Consider the following 16877-nt stretch of genomic DNA (forward strand, 5'->3'; position numbering starts at 1 on the left):
CAGAAAAATCTTTATGATATGCATATCCATGATGGAAAAAAAGATCATATTCGAAAAATCATGGAAATTGGTTTAATAGTCTTGTTTTTATTAAGAAAATCATTTTTAAACGATTTTATGTAACTAATGGGAAATCATACGCATTACAAGGCTGATCATGCAAGTTTGAATTATTGTGGACTTATCTGACTTTGTTTCGTCAAGATGGTGACATGAGACAGTCCCTTTTTGCTTACTCATATTATTAAAAAATAAAATTACTTGATCAATGTACATGAATTCTGGAATATGACATTGTCATTCTGATATGAATATGTACATCATAAAGATTTGTCTGTATATTTTTTTATTTTCTTTTTTTAATATGGGGGTGGGGATTCTGTACAAGAACCATTATTTCCTTAATTGAGTTAAGATCTTTATCTATCTTATTCTCTTTCAGTTAGATGATAGGGTACCAGTATTTTATCAAGAGAGAATCTTTAAATGTTTTCCTACAAAGGTTGAAGTGTATTTCGCCTACCCTTTTATGATTTCTTAAAAATAAAACTGTTTTTAAATGAACGGAATGTACAAGAAAAAAATAATTTGTTTCCGTTCGAACAAAAAGATTTTCATTAATTTATTGCAGACTATTATTCTCATCTTTATTGGTTGTTGTTTCACAACGTTTCGGCCAACTATTCCTCTGGCCTTCGTCGGGTGGAAACCGCGACGGATAGGAACTCCGAATCTCCTAACTGCATCCTCAGCAATGACTGCCATCCGTAGTTGTTGTCATCTCACCATGTTTTGGCCAAGTAAGCCTCTGGCCGGCTTTGGGTAGGATTGAAACCGCTATCTTCAGACAATGCTCATCTGGAACCGTAGAGATTCAACATCTCTATCAACTGCGTCATGGGCCCCGAAGGGCGATCAAGGTTGGATTTTTTGATCTTATAAATCCACGTTTCTTTATTATCTGATCTTCCATGGTCGGGTCCGTACTGATTGGTATATATATTATTCCGTAATTGGAATTCATCCACCTGACGAAGGCCAGCAGAATAGTTGGCCGAAACGTCGTGAAACAACAACCAATAAAGATGAGAATAATAGTCCGCAATAAAATAAATTAATATGAATAATACTCATCTCAATAATGAATTCCAATTAAAAATAATATATAAAAAGATTTTCTTTTCAATGTTTCTTTCTTTAAAATAGTACCCTTACTTGAAAAATTAGACCCTTCACTCCAGGAGCCACGCTATCTGATCGACGAAGGCTTTTATGTTGGTATCCCACCTCATGTTTCATCAGGTAATCAAAACAGAATTGAGCAACGTTTGATACGAAATAAAGAACAGGTAAGATCTTGGTTTTCTCTGTAAAACTGGTGACTGTTTATATATGTGTCTCTTGTGTGCGTGTCGGCTTGCGTATCGCATAGCGGTTAATAGATATATGTTTTGTATAAATAATCTAAAACGTATATGTTATATATGTTGTATTTGGAAGTGTGTGTTGAGCAAAAAAAAAAAAAAAAAAGTGGTAGTAGGCAGGTAGGCTTGAACCCATATCGCGAAGGATGAGAAGAACATGAAAAAAAAAAAAATGTAACGTCTTTGCTGTTGCATCCATCGCCAAACCAGAAGTGGCAAAGGTTTAAATTAAGGCTAGTCAATTGAAAAGAGGGGATGATTTTCGAAAATATCAGCCAAAAAAAGCGACCCCTCCATGACGAAAAGTACCTAGTTGAGGGTGAAGGAATGAATGTTTTTAGCCAATTTTTCGATTTTTGTCGTCCGAAGGGTCGTGTTTCAAAACGATACCAATCTCGTGAAAATTCATCGCCTCTGTCAAAAGTTTTAGGCAGACATACATACATACATACATACATACATTTAAACAGACAGGTGAGATTTATATAATAGAAGAAGATAAAGTGTTCGTCTAAATAACGTGTAAGGGAAAAGAGTGTATATACATATTCAATTACACAATTAGCAACAAAACAATACATTTTAGATACAATTCTTTAGCAACAAGACAATAAACATCCTTGTCTGCTTGGCACACCAGACAAGGTAAACATACCACTCTTCATTTGTGCCTAAACCTAAACATAGATTCCATGAACAAAGCTTCTTCCTTAGAACTACACACCTGTGGAACTCCCTTCCATTTCCCTGCTTTCCAGCTGACTACAATATGGCTGTTTTCAAGTCCAATGTAAACAAGTTCTTGATGAGCCGTTCCCCTTAAGTAATTCAATTTACTAAATTTACACTTCTAACGATTACTATATTGTCCTTTTGACGACAGCACACTCTTTAACACGTATCCTTGAGTGGCCTCCCTTGTAAAAAAAAAATACTTTCTTGTATAGTTCTTTTTCTCAGAAGTTGTTTTTACCATGAAGTCCTGTAATCGAAGACACTTTCCTCCAAAGGAAAACAACAAGCTATATTTTTATATGCCCTTTATTCGTTTTTTTATCGATGATCCCTTTTCGCAGAGTCTGTATGCTGTATCTCTACATTTTTTCTGGTGTATCCACTGGAATGCTTCAGTGGACCTCCCATTCATTCTCCTCTACTGGTTAGTTTGAAACTCACCGACTCACTACGTATATCCATCAGCAAAACAGACTAAGTCACGTGTCATTCAGGTAAGCTAAATCCTTATTTACTTAACTAACCAAATTCCAATCTACTTTAAAAAATTCCTGAATTGATTACGTTTATATCATTTGCCTGAGTTAAAATTCCTAACTAAACATTCCAACCCAACAACAGATAATTGTTTTCCTATTGAATATTTATTTGCAGTAAAAATTATATTGCCATACCTTGCAAGGTTCTCGGCATTGCTCCAGCACGCTAAAATAATCGTACATCTCTATGCATCGATAAAATAAAAATTTTGTCCTTATTCTGCTTTTTAGTTCTCACACTCTATGAGTGGCATTTTTGACAAAGAAAGAAGAATTGCTGTTTTTTAGGTCTGAATCTATCCGTATAAGAATTATTGTTGGTTAGACTTTGAGCTTGAAGTGTTCTTTTATTTATTTTTTAAGCTCCCTATATCAAGTGGCTTCATGCCTTGTTGGGAGCGATTTCCATAAAAACATCTTATCGCTACTATAAAGATGACCTTTTTTTTTCTTTTTTAGGGTGTCACCACTTATCAAAGCCTAAGGGCACTCGAAAATAAAGATTAAATGAGTATCGGGTCGACCATTATGATTGGTAATGATGATGGTGATTGAACAGTATTTTATTATTTAATAGGGCAGCTTAACAAGAATTTGTTTGCATTGGACTTGAAAACAATAGTTAGCTAGAAAGCAACTCCATTGTTTTGTGTTCCACAGATGGGCAGTTCTAAGAAAGAAACTTTACTCACAGAAGTTTTGTATGCTTGTAGGTAGAGAGAGAGAGAGAAAAGGAAAACTATTGACAATGGTTGTGACTTGAGGAGTTTCTGTTATAAATATTTTGGAGGGGGGGAGCATAAATTGAAGAACAGTTAAACACCGTCTGTGAAAATATGATTAAAGTAGAGAAAGACTAGCAATGTCTCTTCTTATCTTACTTTAGTAAGCAACGAACTTACTTTACCCCAAAAAGGAGAGGCAAGGATTAGTACTACCCAGAATGAATATCTTAGCTCAGCAGAAAAAAAAGACCACTAAAATGAACCAGTTTCTGGCGTACTGATTTTTGAGATCACAAGTGAGTGGTTACCCTATGGTACAAATCGACGCCACTGTTGTTCAGATGCAACTGTATTTGTTGTCTTTGGATGAGTACTTTTATTTCTGAATTGGGTAGATCAGCTTCATGAGAGAGGTTCACTAGATAGTCATTATACATCCATTATCACAAAGGTTGCGGAATAGAATCTATCCTGTGTATTACATTAAACGTGTTCTTTTATTTTTCTTTGGACTCTTGTCCACATTGCATTGATATTTATATTCTTACTGTTTTGGTTGATGTACTCTCCAGCCTTCTTCATGTGTATTGTTCATATTAAAGGTAATACCGTTCCCATATTTCAATATGATTGTTCTTGATAATTCGTGTACACTGATATTTATTTAGTACTTATAATCATAAATAAACAAAAACATAAGTCAGTCATGAAACTGTATATCTCTGCCTGACAACATAAAGATGGGTCAAAGTCAAATTGTATGTAGTATTTGTGAAGTTATGCCATGGAAATGTTGGTAACTCAAAAACTATATATCTGATCAGGTAAAAATTTTGTGTGGTAGTTACTATTACCAAAGAGCATCAGATCTATACATTAAAACTTTGGACCAGGGCTTTGAAAAGCTTTTTTTTATTGGCTACAATATGGGCCAAGTAGTAAGTCTCTATGTGACTCTCATCTTTTCTTTGACTTTGATTTTTTAACACAGACATATCCAAATAAAATCAGTACCAAAAACATAACAAATATTTTTATCAAGTTTGGTGACTATTGGTCAAGCAATGTAGAAAGCTAGGCTCTATGTAATCATATCAACAAACTAGCAAACAAACTAAACTGGAAACATAACCTCTATGGCGGAAATAGCAACGCACCTGAAGAAAAAACATAGGCAAGACATAGTATAAGTATGAATATCAATGTTAGGTGAGAATAATAATCCCAAAAAAAGACATCTCAAAAATACTGACCAAAATGATTTGTTTCATCAGGGAAAGAAATGGATTGGTGAAGATGGACGGATTAAATCACTGCCTGACCCCCTGAAAAAGATATCCTCCCGGGTACCTATGCCTGAAGAACAAGAGCTTGATCAACAGACAGTTTATAGAAAAGTAAGTGATCTATTTATTGTTGGAACTATGTCGTATACTTTTATAATATGCCACAATTATCTTAATAATAAACAAACACAATATGGCTTGATAAAAAAAAAAAAAAAATAGTTATATTAACCCAGAGATTTATTATGTTCAAAATTGTTTTTAAATATTTCTAGAAATAAAAGCAAAATAAAAGAATAAGATCCCCTTTATCTGATTTTTCTTTTTAGGTGTTTAGTAAAAAATTGTCTGCACATTAGCGAACTGCTATGCTGGATTAAATAAATTTTGAGAATTCTTCTTGCTCTTGAAAGTTTTTCTTTTATATATATATATATATATACATATATATATATATATATATATATAATAGGACAACCAGAGTATGAAATGAAGTCACAAAACTATATATTGGTAGATATAGAATGGATCATTTATTGAATAATAGAATACAAGCAAAATTTGGGGGATAGAAGGGACTCTTTATGCCAGGGCATTTCGAAGCCTTATGCTTCTTATCAGAAGAGCAGAGAAGGTGCTAGGTAGCATGGCGAAGATGCGACGTCTAGCATAGGGTTTATTAGGGACAAAAAATATTAAGTGGAATTATAGAATGTTGGGGGAAGCTTTATTGAATTCTTAATAAATAAGGAGAAGCTTGTTATATATAGTATGATATATAAGATTGTATATGGTCTTTAACATAATGTTGAGATTAAGGGGTATATGTATTAGGGTTAAATTGGGGGTGTATTGTTGCTGCGTGGTAATTTATTTTAACGGTTTGTGGGGTGTCTATTTTCTATGGAGTGGTAATTTTGACTGGTGCAACCTAAACGTCAAATGGCGGCTATAAAATCGCTGATAATTTGGGGGGGAGGGGTTATGCAAGGTTGTAAAATTGAAAGGTAATATGCGGCAATATTAAGAAGAAACTTAAAAATATTGCTGCATATTACCTTTCAATTTTTCAATTTTACAACCTTGCATACCCCCCCCCCCCCGAAAAAAAAAAAATTATAAGCGATTTTATAGCCGCCATTTGCCATTTAGGTTGCACCAGTCAAAATTACCATTCCATAGAAAATAGAAAAGACATTATACAATCTGATATATCATACTATGTATAACAAGCTTCTCCTTATTTATTTAGAATTCAATAAAGCTTCCCCCAACATTCTATAATTCCTCTTAATCTTTTTCGTCCCTAATGAACCCTACGCTAGATGCTGCATCTTCCCCATGCTACCTAGCACCTTCTCTACTCTTCTGATAAGAAGCATTAGGCTTCAAAATGCCCTGGCATAAAGAGTCTCTTCTATCCTCCAAATTTTGCCTGTATTTCATTATTCAATAAATGATCCATTCTGTATCTACCAATATATAGTTCTTTGACTTCGTTTCATACTCTTGTTGTCCTATTGTATAAGCTCCAATAATAATTGTTGAGCTTGGCATTATCCGGATAAGCCTCCTCTTGTGGAATTGAACTCTCTCTTTTCCTCTTACGTATTAAGCTATATATATATATATATATATATTCTGTTCAGTAAAGTTAAATTATAAATCATAAGAAATATGTAGGAAACAGATTTATGAAATTCTGGTATCAGCAGAAGCTTGCACACACAGACACAATCTGCTAGCAACTTCCCGTTTAATAATAACCATGATGAATTCTTGCCCTAAGTAAATTGCATAGTTCTTTTAACCACTGCTAATGTTTATATGGCACTACTAATTTGTTTTTGCCTGACACATTCAAAAAATGAAGGCCCAAACTCAATCTCTTAGCAAAACATGGGTTTTTAAACTAAGGCTATTCTGATCAATGCCTCGGACATCTCGCTACTGTTTTCCTCACATGCCTTCTCCAAAGTCAACGGGTCGTAATTGTTTGAATTGAGAGAACAATAAAATCAGGTTTGACATTTGAACATTTACAAACTGCATTTCATTCATTTACAAGTAAAAAATTTATTGTTGTCATATTTGCGTTGTTTTCGCTATCTACACCAATGTTTCCCAAAATGAATGATGCTTTGATATCGATGCATTAACACAAAAAGAGGCTGTTGGGAAGGGGGGGTACTAAAAAATATACACATATATATACAGAAAAAAATAGGCAAACTTTTTTATGCTGACAAGTACACATATATGAAAGTGTGTGTATATATATTATGTGTGCATTTTGTAAAAATGCAATTGAGTGTGTGTGTGTATATATATATATATATATATTATAGGGAGCCGTTTACACCTGCCAAATTCGCTTTGTCTAGATCAAACACACAGACACAGAACAAGCTGTGTGCAGTAGCACATGGAGTGGGGCACACGCAAACATGGCATGACTTATTGATATGCGTGCATTTCCTGCGACCTCTGACATAGCCTTCCATTTTCCTTCTCTTCTTTCTCTTTTTCGCTTGGCATCAAACAGTACACATGCATAAATCTGCACACTGCATAAGCATGCACTTGGAGAGCAGCAAACAGACTTGTGAGGTAAGGTGATTGAGCCTTCACAAACTTTAATACCAACCAAAAACAATCGAACATAATGTCTTACCAAGAACAATCAATTATTTATAAAATTCAATGATAGTATTGAACTTTTATAAACATTCAATACACATATTTTAACACAATTAAACATGCAGTTTATCTTCACCTATTTGTGTAATTGGAATCCCATCCTGCATGTGTGTTTAATGGATTGAATGGTAGAGCGATTGGAAAGCAAAAGGTCACATAATGATGAAAACATACCGATATATATTAGTGAAAGAATGTAGATTTATTTACATAAATATACATGAGAAATAATCAAGTTATATATAGTAAGAATAAGAGTTCATTAAGAATAAAAGTTTGTTGCGAAAAGAGCCACGTTACTTCCTGTTTCTTATATCTCTCCCTCTTTTCCGCTGAACTCTTGACAAGTCAAGATGTGACAGAGCACACTCCTGGTTGGCATGGTCATGCGAACCAACTCTCCTGAATAACCCATCAGCTTAAACAGCGAGTAACATTACTCTTTTCTCAACAAACTTTTATTCTCAATGAACTCTTATTCTTACTATATATAACTTGATTATTTCTCATGTATATTTATGTAAATAAATCTACATTCTTTCACTAATATATATCGGTATGTTTTCATCATCATCATTATTCGACCTTTTGCTTTCCAATTGCTCTATCATTCAATCCATTAAACACACACACAGGATGGGATTCCAATTACACAAACAGGCCATCTTTTGCCCCCCAAAAATTTGTATACCTCGATGTGATTTTTTCAACAATTGGTGACCTTTTTTCGACGTGACAAAGGTCAAGCATATAACTATGACCCCTGATTTTCAACTCTACCCCTCCAACCTTCAACATACATGACTCAAAGTGGTTGTCAAATAGTATTTCCATGCAAGTACGCAGACTTCGACACCTCTTAAAAATTTTTTTTTTTTTTTTTTTTTTTTACAAAGAGGTCACCACTTATCAAGGCCCCGAAGCCACTCGGGGATAAGGGTTATTGTGTGTACAGTAATCAATGGGATAGTATCGTAGTAATCATTAGTATTGGAGATTTGATAAAGTGTTTTACATAAGGGTGCGGTTTGTCAGGAATTTGTTTTTGTTGGACTTGAAGACATCCAAGTTGTAGTCAGGTGGGAAACAGGCAAACGGAAGAGAGTTCCACAGTCATGCACTTCTAAGAAAGAAGCTCTGCTCATGGAATCTATGCTTGGATTTAGGCACAGATAAAGAGTGGGGAAAATTACTGACAGTGGTTTCAGTCAGATGGGTATTTTCGTGAAAGATTGACTAGGGGGGACCAGAGATTGGAGCTCAGATGAACACTTGCCATGAAAATAACGATAAAACAAAGACAGGCTCGCAACATCTCTTCTGTCGGAGAGAGGCTACAGGGAAGAGAAAAGGGCATCCCCCACTAAGCCACAAAGTCTATTTTATACTTACCCTTTCACTCATTTTTGATAAACGTTACATGTTATTTAAATATATTTCTTGAATTTTCTTTTCTTTCTAGGCTATTCTACATGAATATGACAGTCGATATATTGATGGAACGGTAGAAAATAAAGGGCGCTATCAGCTCGACATTGATATCAACACACTCTCTTTCAGCCACCACCATCTGTTCAGTAAAGAACATGTCCTTGTTACCAAACTGATATCATTACATCGAGAATATCTCACTGTATCAAAGAATAATATGGTGGAAGTCTTGACAGTAAAGGTGAACTCATGTTGTCTCATAATTTCTTGCATAGTTTGTTGGGTTTTTGTTCTATTCTACTGTGGTTGTTTAGAAGTTTTGTTATTTTGATGATACCATGTAATGATGGTGTGGAGAGACACAGCATTGGGCGCCTACGGGTGGCATGTGCCCTCTGTGGAGAAGTGCTGGTACTCAAACTTGGAACCCGTCCGATACAAAAAATAAGAAGATACATGCAAATTTAGGCGCTATTGTGATTCGAGATGACAGTATAAAAAGATGGTTTTTGTTCCACAGCAGTAACATTTATCTTATGCACGTGAGGTTGCTGTCAATTGGGAAGAGGACGAAAAGAAAAATATGATTGGTTAGAGAAAAAATAGAATACTGAGTGTTAAGAAGAATTCTGAATCTGACTCATTTTTTTTTTTTCTTTCACTGCATTGAGAACAAGCAAACATTTTATCAAACATGAACATGTATGTCGAACGAATTTACATGACTAACATAGAGATAATTTCCGGGAAATAAAAAAAAATATAGACAATCTTTCATACCAATGGCGCACAGGGAGGAACAGGTGCTATTGTGATTGCAAGAATTAAGAGTAGATGGAGTAAGTTCAAGGAACTGTTGCCATTACTAACTAGCAGAGCATTACAACTGTTGACCAAATGGAAAAATCCATCAGGCATATGTATACAGTGTGATGATGCATGGAGGTGCAACATGACCAGTGAGGGTTGAGGATATGTGTTGCATGTAGAGAAATAATATAAAAATAATGTGATGGATATGTAATACAAGTCTTAAAAACAGTGTAGCAGTAGGAGTAGATATAATCACAGCTTAAGATTTTGAATATGTTTGCTATATAATATCATTGCTGATTGATTGTAGGGGTTAACCTCCTTTCTGACTTGTCCAATCAGAGGATAGCTCTCAGGCCAGCTGACCACATGACTACATTTATAAAATGTTAAGCATACAGAAATTCTCTCTCTTTCTTCCTGGAAAAATAATAAACAATAAATAAACAAAACAAAACCAATTCTTCAGCGTTAAATAACCCAAAAGGACTGATATGCTGGTAAAATAAACCAACTAAACTAAATCTCTTCCTTCCTGGCTCTCGAACTGAAGATATCTCCACTGACCAATCCTCAACTACTTTCTTGAGACGCACACAACCTGGGGTTCGACTAAGAGGAGAAGACAAAAAATCCATCCTGGCTACCGCCAAGTGATATCTTCCACATTCATGAACTCTCCTTCTCCCATGGTACTGTCTAATTTTTCATCTATGTCTCTACGCAGGAACTTTTTCCAGTACTTTTTCATGCAAACGTACTAACGAAGATAATCCAATAAAATTGTTATTAAATGTTAGAATGAGACTCTTGTCCTTTTTATTCTACAACAGTCTTAGACCTAATGAGCTGAGAGAAAGATTAAATATGGACAATATAAGGAGTTGTGTGCAGAACAGAAGACTTTGACGATATGGACGTGTTGAAACAATGAATGAGTTTTTGGGGCAGTAGATGTAGAACAGTTGAATGAGCAGGTTCAGTTCACAGGGGAAAGGCATGGAAAACATGGAAGAAATTCATAAGAATAGACTTGAGATAAAGCAAGATAAATAAAGACCTTGCAGAGATAGCTTTGTTAAGAAGTCAATTTCTAAAAGCCATCCAACACATGCCAACATGTAAAGCAGACATTATCCGACTACTACTACTACTACTACTACTACTACTACTACTACGGTAACAGCTTATCAATCCTTTTGGGTTATTTAATACCAAATCCAGTATTTTTTGTAAACGTTTCTCAATTCATTTCTTTCTGAAATTTTGCAGCTTAAAGCCGCCAAAAACTCTTCTCGCTATCTTGAAGATCAACTCGTGAAGCAAAAGGTAACAAAACTTTTTATATTCTTGCATTCTTCTACTTTTCATGCTTTTGAATGATTATATTTTAAAATATGTGAGACATAACTGTGCTGTTATATGTCGGCAAACTGACCCAAACTTTTTGGGAAGCTGGATTTTCACCACATTAAAAATCGAATGGTAATAGTCAGTTAACGTACTTCCTAACTTCCAGTGTGTCTGCTATTGGAAGCGGTCACAAGGCAAATCAGTTCCTTTGCATTTTTTTTCCATGCTTATAACTTCCCTGAAGAATTATTGAAATTAGTTTTATTTTTTTTAAGAATTATTGAAAACTCTTTTTGCACTCTTCTTTTTTTTTTAAATTATTGAAAGCAAGTTTTAAAATTTTAAAGAATTATTGAAATTAGTTCTATTTTTTTTTTTAAAAGAATTATTGAAAACCCGTTTAAAAATCTTTTGACGTCATGAACTATTATGTTTATTAAGCAATGTCAGCTACGAAACTATGCCTCACCAAAACTGTAATGCTTTCATAAACATATTTATGACTAGCAAGATCTGTGTACAAGCATTGCCTGGTGGAAATTACCCCTCTTCCGTAAAAAAAAAACAATGATTGTTAGTGGGAGCCACTGCTGACCTAGTAAAATAGTAGGCACTCATTCCTGGGGCCATAATGAATGTACCGTGCCAAAGTAACAACATTAGTATCTATAAACCCATTCTTAACATGAAGATTTGATTATGTGATGTGATTATTCTGTGTTTTCACCTCACGTGTCAAACAAAAATGGATAGTGTGGCCTATTAGATAGCAGGCGTTACCATTCAACTGTAATTTATAATGAGAATAAAAGAATGAACTAAAAATTAATTATAACCCTGTGCATTTATTTCTGAGGGAATATTGTGTCATGAAGAAAACAAACAACCAAAAAACACTTCAGCAGACCTGAACAATGATTCTCGTAGTTTTCAATTTTTCCTTTTCACTTTGTTGTAATTTTTTCCAGCGATTAGCATTGACTAAAGTCTTAATCTTAAAATTAAAAAAGAAATTTAAGGTAGTGTTTATAATGACTGTAATAGTCAGGGATCAGTTTGTAATGATAACATTCTAGTAAATGGAACACACACTACCTTTTCTGTTGGTAAGGTGTATACAATTTTTTTGGTTCCCCAATTTATCGGAGAGTAACCTATGTTTTCAGTGGTGTCCATGCGTTCAGCCAGATAAACGTCCATTAGTTTTTTCTGAAATTTTGTCACAAATTGTATTTCATTAAATAGATGTGCACAGTAAAACAAAGTTTTTTACAAAAATTCCAGTTGCATCCCCAGGGGCTCAAAAGTGGTCAAAAATCCCCCAAAATGTCCCATAACTTTTGATCCGTCCATTAGATTTTTTTTTAAACTTGTCCAAAATGTGAAGCCCATTGTTCTTAATATAAATCCAGTATGGGTGACCCTGGCAATATTTTGGTTCGCGTCTCTGGGACTTTTAGTGCTAAAAATGCCCCTTTTTGTGGTTCTTTTTTCAGATTTCTCAACAAAAACTTGATATGTCTGTATATAGTGGTTTTCCACGGTGGTCAACTCAAATATATATGTGCTAAGGCCTGAAACTGCACTGTTATCCATTTACACTGGGATTCGAAAAGAGGTAAAAATTTCCCCAAAATGACACTTTTTGCCCCGTAGCATTTGATCCATCCATTAGATTTTCTTGAAACTTGGCCAAAATGTGGAGGCCATTGTTCTTAATATAAATTCAGTATGGGTGACCCTGGCAAAATTCTGGTCCGCATCCCTCTAGGACTTTTAAGGCTAAAAAAAGACCTTTTTGGAGCTCTTTTTTCATATTACTCAAAACTTGATATGTATGTCTATATAGTGGTTTTCCATGGTGTTGAATTCAAATATACATGATTCTAGAGTAGGACAATTATCAGAGCTTAGCCAATTAGAATGGACAGACTTTGGCGAAGGAGGTTTTATTTATGAATCGGAAATTGGAATGATTATCTTAGATCTATGTATGTATGAGTCAGTTATGGTCGGTATAATCACAGAATCTGTGGAACATGTACAATTCCTCCCAGTGACTACTGGTAGCAGTGGTAGGATTAAATATTTAGACAGAAAAATAGGGACTCCTTCCTCTAACAATGTAACGATTGTGATGGTGTTGCTCGTAGGATGCAATGTAGCATTTTTATATTACAGCTGAATGTGTATAAAATGGTGTTTGAAAGCTATAGAAGATAGTGGCTATTAGCCTAGCTGTATTGAATTTGTATATGGCACCTGTTGTTGCAAACCTAAGATACTTTTGTCCAGAGAGGAATTCTTGCAGCTACTTTATTAATATAGTAATATAAATTTAAAATAAAAATTATTTTTATAATTTTATAAATATGTATTTATTATAAAATTCCAAATAAAATAAAAACTTATTTTTTAAATTTTGTTGTCAAAAATGCAAAAAAAAGTCTAATTACGTTATTTTTATCTGTATTATTTTAATTTTTAGTGTATATTTTTCAATAATGTCGTTTTCTTATATTTTATTTCAATAAATTGTTTCAAAATTTTTAAAAAAACACTTCACTGAAAAAACAAACAAACAAACAAACAGGTAATTACAAAAAAAAAATGGAATGCACAGCAGCCAATGCTACAACAATTGATGGAAGTATTTTCAGAGTGATTTTCAACCCCTTCATCATCGCTCTTGAAAACAAAGTTTTTGACATTAGCAGAATCCATTACAACCCAATAAGTAAATCAACGTTCTGTATGTGGGTTTTAGATGGAATTCAAGGAACAAACTGACAACTGAAAGATCAGACTTTTGGATTATGGAATGCGACCAGCACGCAAATTATATTCTTCCTAAACACTCATGTGATTACAACTTTGACAAGACAATACAGATGTTGAGGCAGATATTCATTGAGCAAATTTCCTTATTTAATCTGTGCTTCAATTGTTTCAAAGTAACAAAATGAGAGTCAACTGATTTCTCAACTTATACAGACATTGTAAACAGAAAATGAACAGTTTAAAATAACTTCCATCACAGTGTTTAATTTTTTGTGTGTCGTTTAATTTTAGCAGAGGATGCAGATATTCATACACGGATTTTGTCAAAAGTAGAGCAGAATCTAGAAATAACTTTGCAATAAGTTACCATGAAATGCCAGTGCCTCGTTAATTTAAAGGATGATTCAATTACGGTGCAGGAATCAACAATTAATCAGTGATTAACACTGTTCAAAAACAATATCATCCCACCCTATGGACATCAACACTTATAAAGCCTCCAGCCGCTTGCTGGAACTGTGGCAGCTAGCATTTTGCATGGAACTGTACATTCTAAACACACCTCTGTCACAGCTGATATCAACTGAGCCATAAAGAAGGATTCTGCACTCTGCAAGGACAAAAACAAAAACAGTAGACAAATTTTGTATAACAGAGGAAAAAAATCAGAAAAGAAATGCAAATATTTTGGCTGCAACCTTCCTTCCAACCCCAAAATCAAACCAAAAATATGTAGCAGTGCTACTGAATGATTATCCTGTTCAGCTGCAAGTGGACACTGCCTTCAACATTACACTTATATCACAATCACTATGGGAAACCATAGGCTAGCCTTCATTGACATGAACAAGTCAAGTAGCACAGAGTGCTTCCGAGGATTACATCCACATCATAGGTGAACTACCAGCTACCAGTAAAATTAAATACAAAATGGCATTGGGTATCATATACATAACAAACTCAAGCTATAATTTACTGGGATTTGATTTTATTGAACCACTGGCTTTTCTTGACATTTCACTCAATCAGATATATAAGGTGATATTCAGTTCATCACCTCAGAGCAACATTATGAAACAATTTTCTCTAGTTTTTAATAGCAACTTGGGACACTGCACTCAGACAAAAGCTAATCTGTCCCTAAAACCATCTGCTTCAACCCAAGTGCCCAGTGCCATACGATGCATTGCCACTGGTGGACCAGAATCTAAAATGACTTGAGGAAATGAAAGTCACCATACCAACGACATCTTCACATGGGCATCATACATTGTAGTAGTAAAGAAAGATGATTGTTCAATTCAGTTGCGTGCAGATTTTTCAACTGGTCTCAATACAACACTAAAGGATCACATATACCCACTGCCAATCCCAGATGATCTTTACACCATACTTAATGGTGGCATTTGTTCTGCAAAATTAGATCTCACAGAGGCGTATCCGCAAGTTTAAGTGGCAGTAACCTCCAGGGAACTGCTTACACACATAATGGATTATTCTGATTCACTCGTTTTACTTTTGGGGTAAAAACAGCCGCTGTAATATTTCAGTAGATCATCAACACAAAGCTTGCTAGTGCAGAAGGTGTAGTAGCATGCTTAGATGACATCATGATTGTTTGCCAATCCAACTAGGAGTTGACAGAAAGAATCGCCAGAATCCTAACCAGCATCCAAGACTTTGGTTTCTAGTTCCAGCCTGAAAAATGCTATTTTTATTTATGTTCCATAAAGTACTTTGGATTTATCTATGATTGTCATGATTGTCGTCCAGATCCTGCTAATGTGACAGCTATTCAACACATGCCACCCCCATCAGACGTTAGCAGTTTACACGCATTTCTGGGACTGGTGAATTATTACAAAAGTTTCTTGCTGTCACTCCACTAAATCAAGCACCACTGAACAAACTGTTGACGAATGATTTTGGCCCATAGACTGCCAAAAATCAAATCGTTCCTCAAATCAGACCCACTGTGCACACACTTTGTTCCAAATAAGAAAATAGTTGTGGGAGCAGTGATCTTGCATATATTCACAGATGAAACTGAGGAGGCTACCATGCATGCAGCCAGATCCCTGATACCTGTTGAATGCAATTATAGTCAAATAGAAAAAGAAGCACTGACAAGATGTTGTTTGGGTATCACTTTACAATTCTGACAGACCACAAGCTACTACTTTCAATATTCAGCCGATAAGTAATCAGTGGATTGTCATGATTTATCAGAACACGATCCATTCCAGACGACGATACAGTTATCACTGTGTGTCTTGGACAATTTTCAATAAATGCTTACAGATTGTATTCAGTTGATTCCAGTGAAAAAGATTGACATCAAACAAAAGATCCAATAACCCAAAAAGTGTGCAGATTTTGCCAACATTCACAGGAAACCTTCAACAGTTCAAACGTCATAGTGGCTCTCTTTCTGTCATTGATGTTTGTCTGATGTTCACAGATTGTGTTCTTGTTCACACTAAACTCAGGCAAGCAGTCTTTAGACAACTACATTCAGGGCATCCAGGCATTAATCTAATGAAATCAATAATCCACAGTATAGTTTATTGGCCTAATATATACATAGATATTGAACATACTGTGAAACATTGTATCCAGTGTATGGGAGCACAGAAGAATCCACCTCGGATTGTTGATTCCTAGTCATAGTGCAGAATACATATAGATTTTGCCAGACCAATCAATGGCGTTAGTTTCCTTGTGGTTGTGTGGATGCCAATTCCAAATGGCCAGAAATTTACAATAACGGTACTCAGATGGCTATTTAGTAAACACGGCTTGTATGAGATGCAAGTCTCAGACAATAGGTCACAATTCACGACTAAGTCATTTTAGCAGTTCTGTAAATCACGGTACATAACACACGTCCGATCATCATGCTTTCATCCTGAATCCAACAGATAAGTCAAGCAGTTTGTTGTTGACACATTTATACAGGCACTACTGAAAACGAGGGGGAGGGAAGCGAAAATGGAAAATCTCACTCCACCTTCTTGAGTAATCAAAGGGAGATAACTCAATTCGAACTTCCGAGATATTGGTCGCCCAATTTATCGGAGGAGAACCTAT

General features: G+C 35.0%; 1 protein-coding gene across 1 annotated transcript in view; it reads left to right on the top strand.

The window, feature by feature from the left end:
- Positions 1–16877, top strand: part of LOC145297853 (coiled-coil and C2 domain-containing protein 2A-like) — a 220229-nt gene that overhangs the window by 52765 nt on the left and 150587 nt on the right. The window contains exons 11-14 of the mRNA XM_080144180.1: positions 1207–1349; positions 4698–4820; positions 8872–9081; positions 10926–10982. Of these exons, the coding sequence (XP_080000306.1) occupies positions 1207–1349; positions 4698–4820; positions 8872–9081; positions 10926–10982 (533 nt within the window). The remainder of the gene's footprint in view (positions 1–1206; positions 1350–4697; positions 4821–8871; positions 9082–10925; positions 10983–16877) is intronic.

Source organism: Euprymna scolopes, chromosome 2 (genome assembly GCF_053919585.1).
Source record: "Euprymna scolopes isolate OS-2025 chromosome 2, ASM5391958v1, whole genome shotgun sequence".
NCBI classification, from domain to species: domain Eukaryota; kingdom Metazoa; phylum Mollusca; class Cephalopoda; order Sepiida; family Sepiolidae; genus Euprymna; species Euprymna scolopes.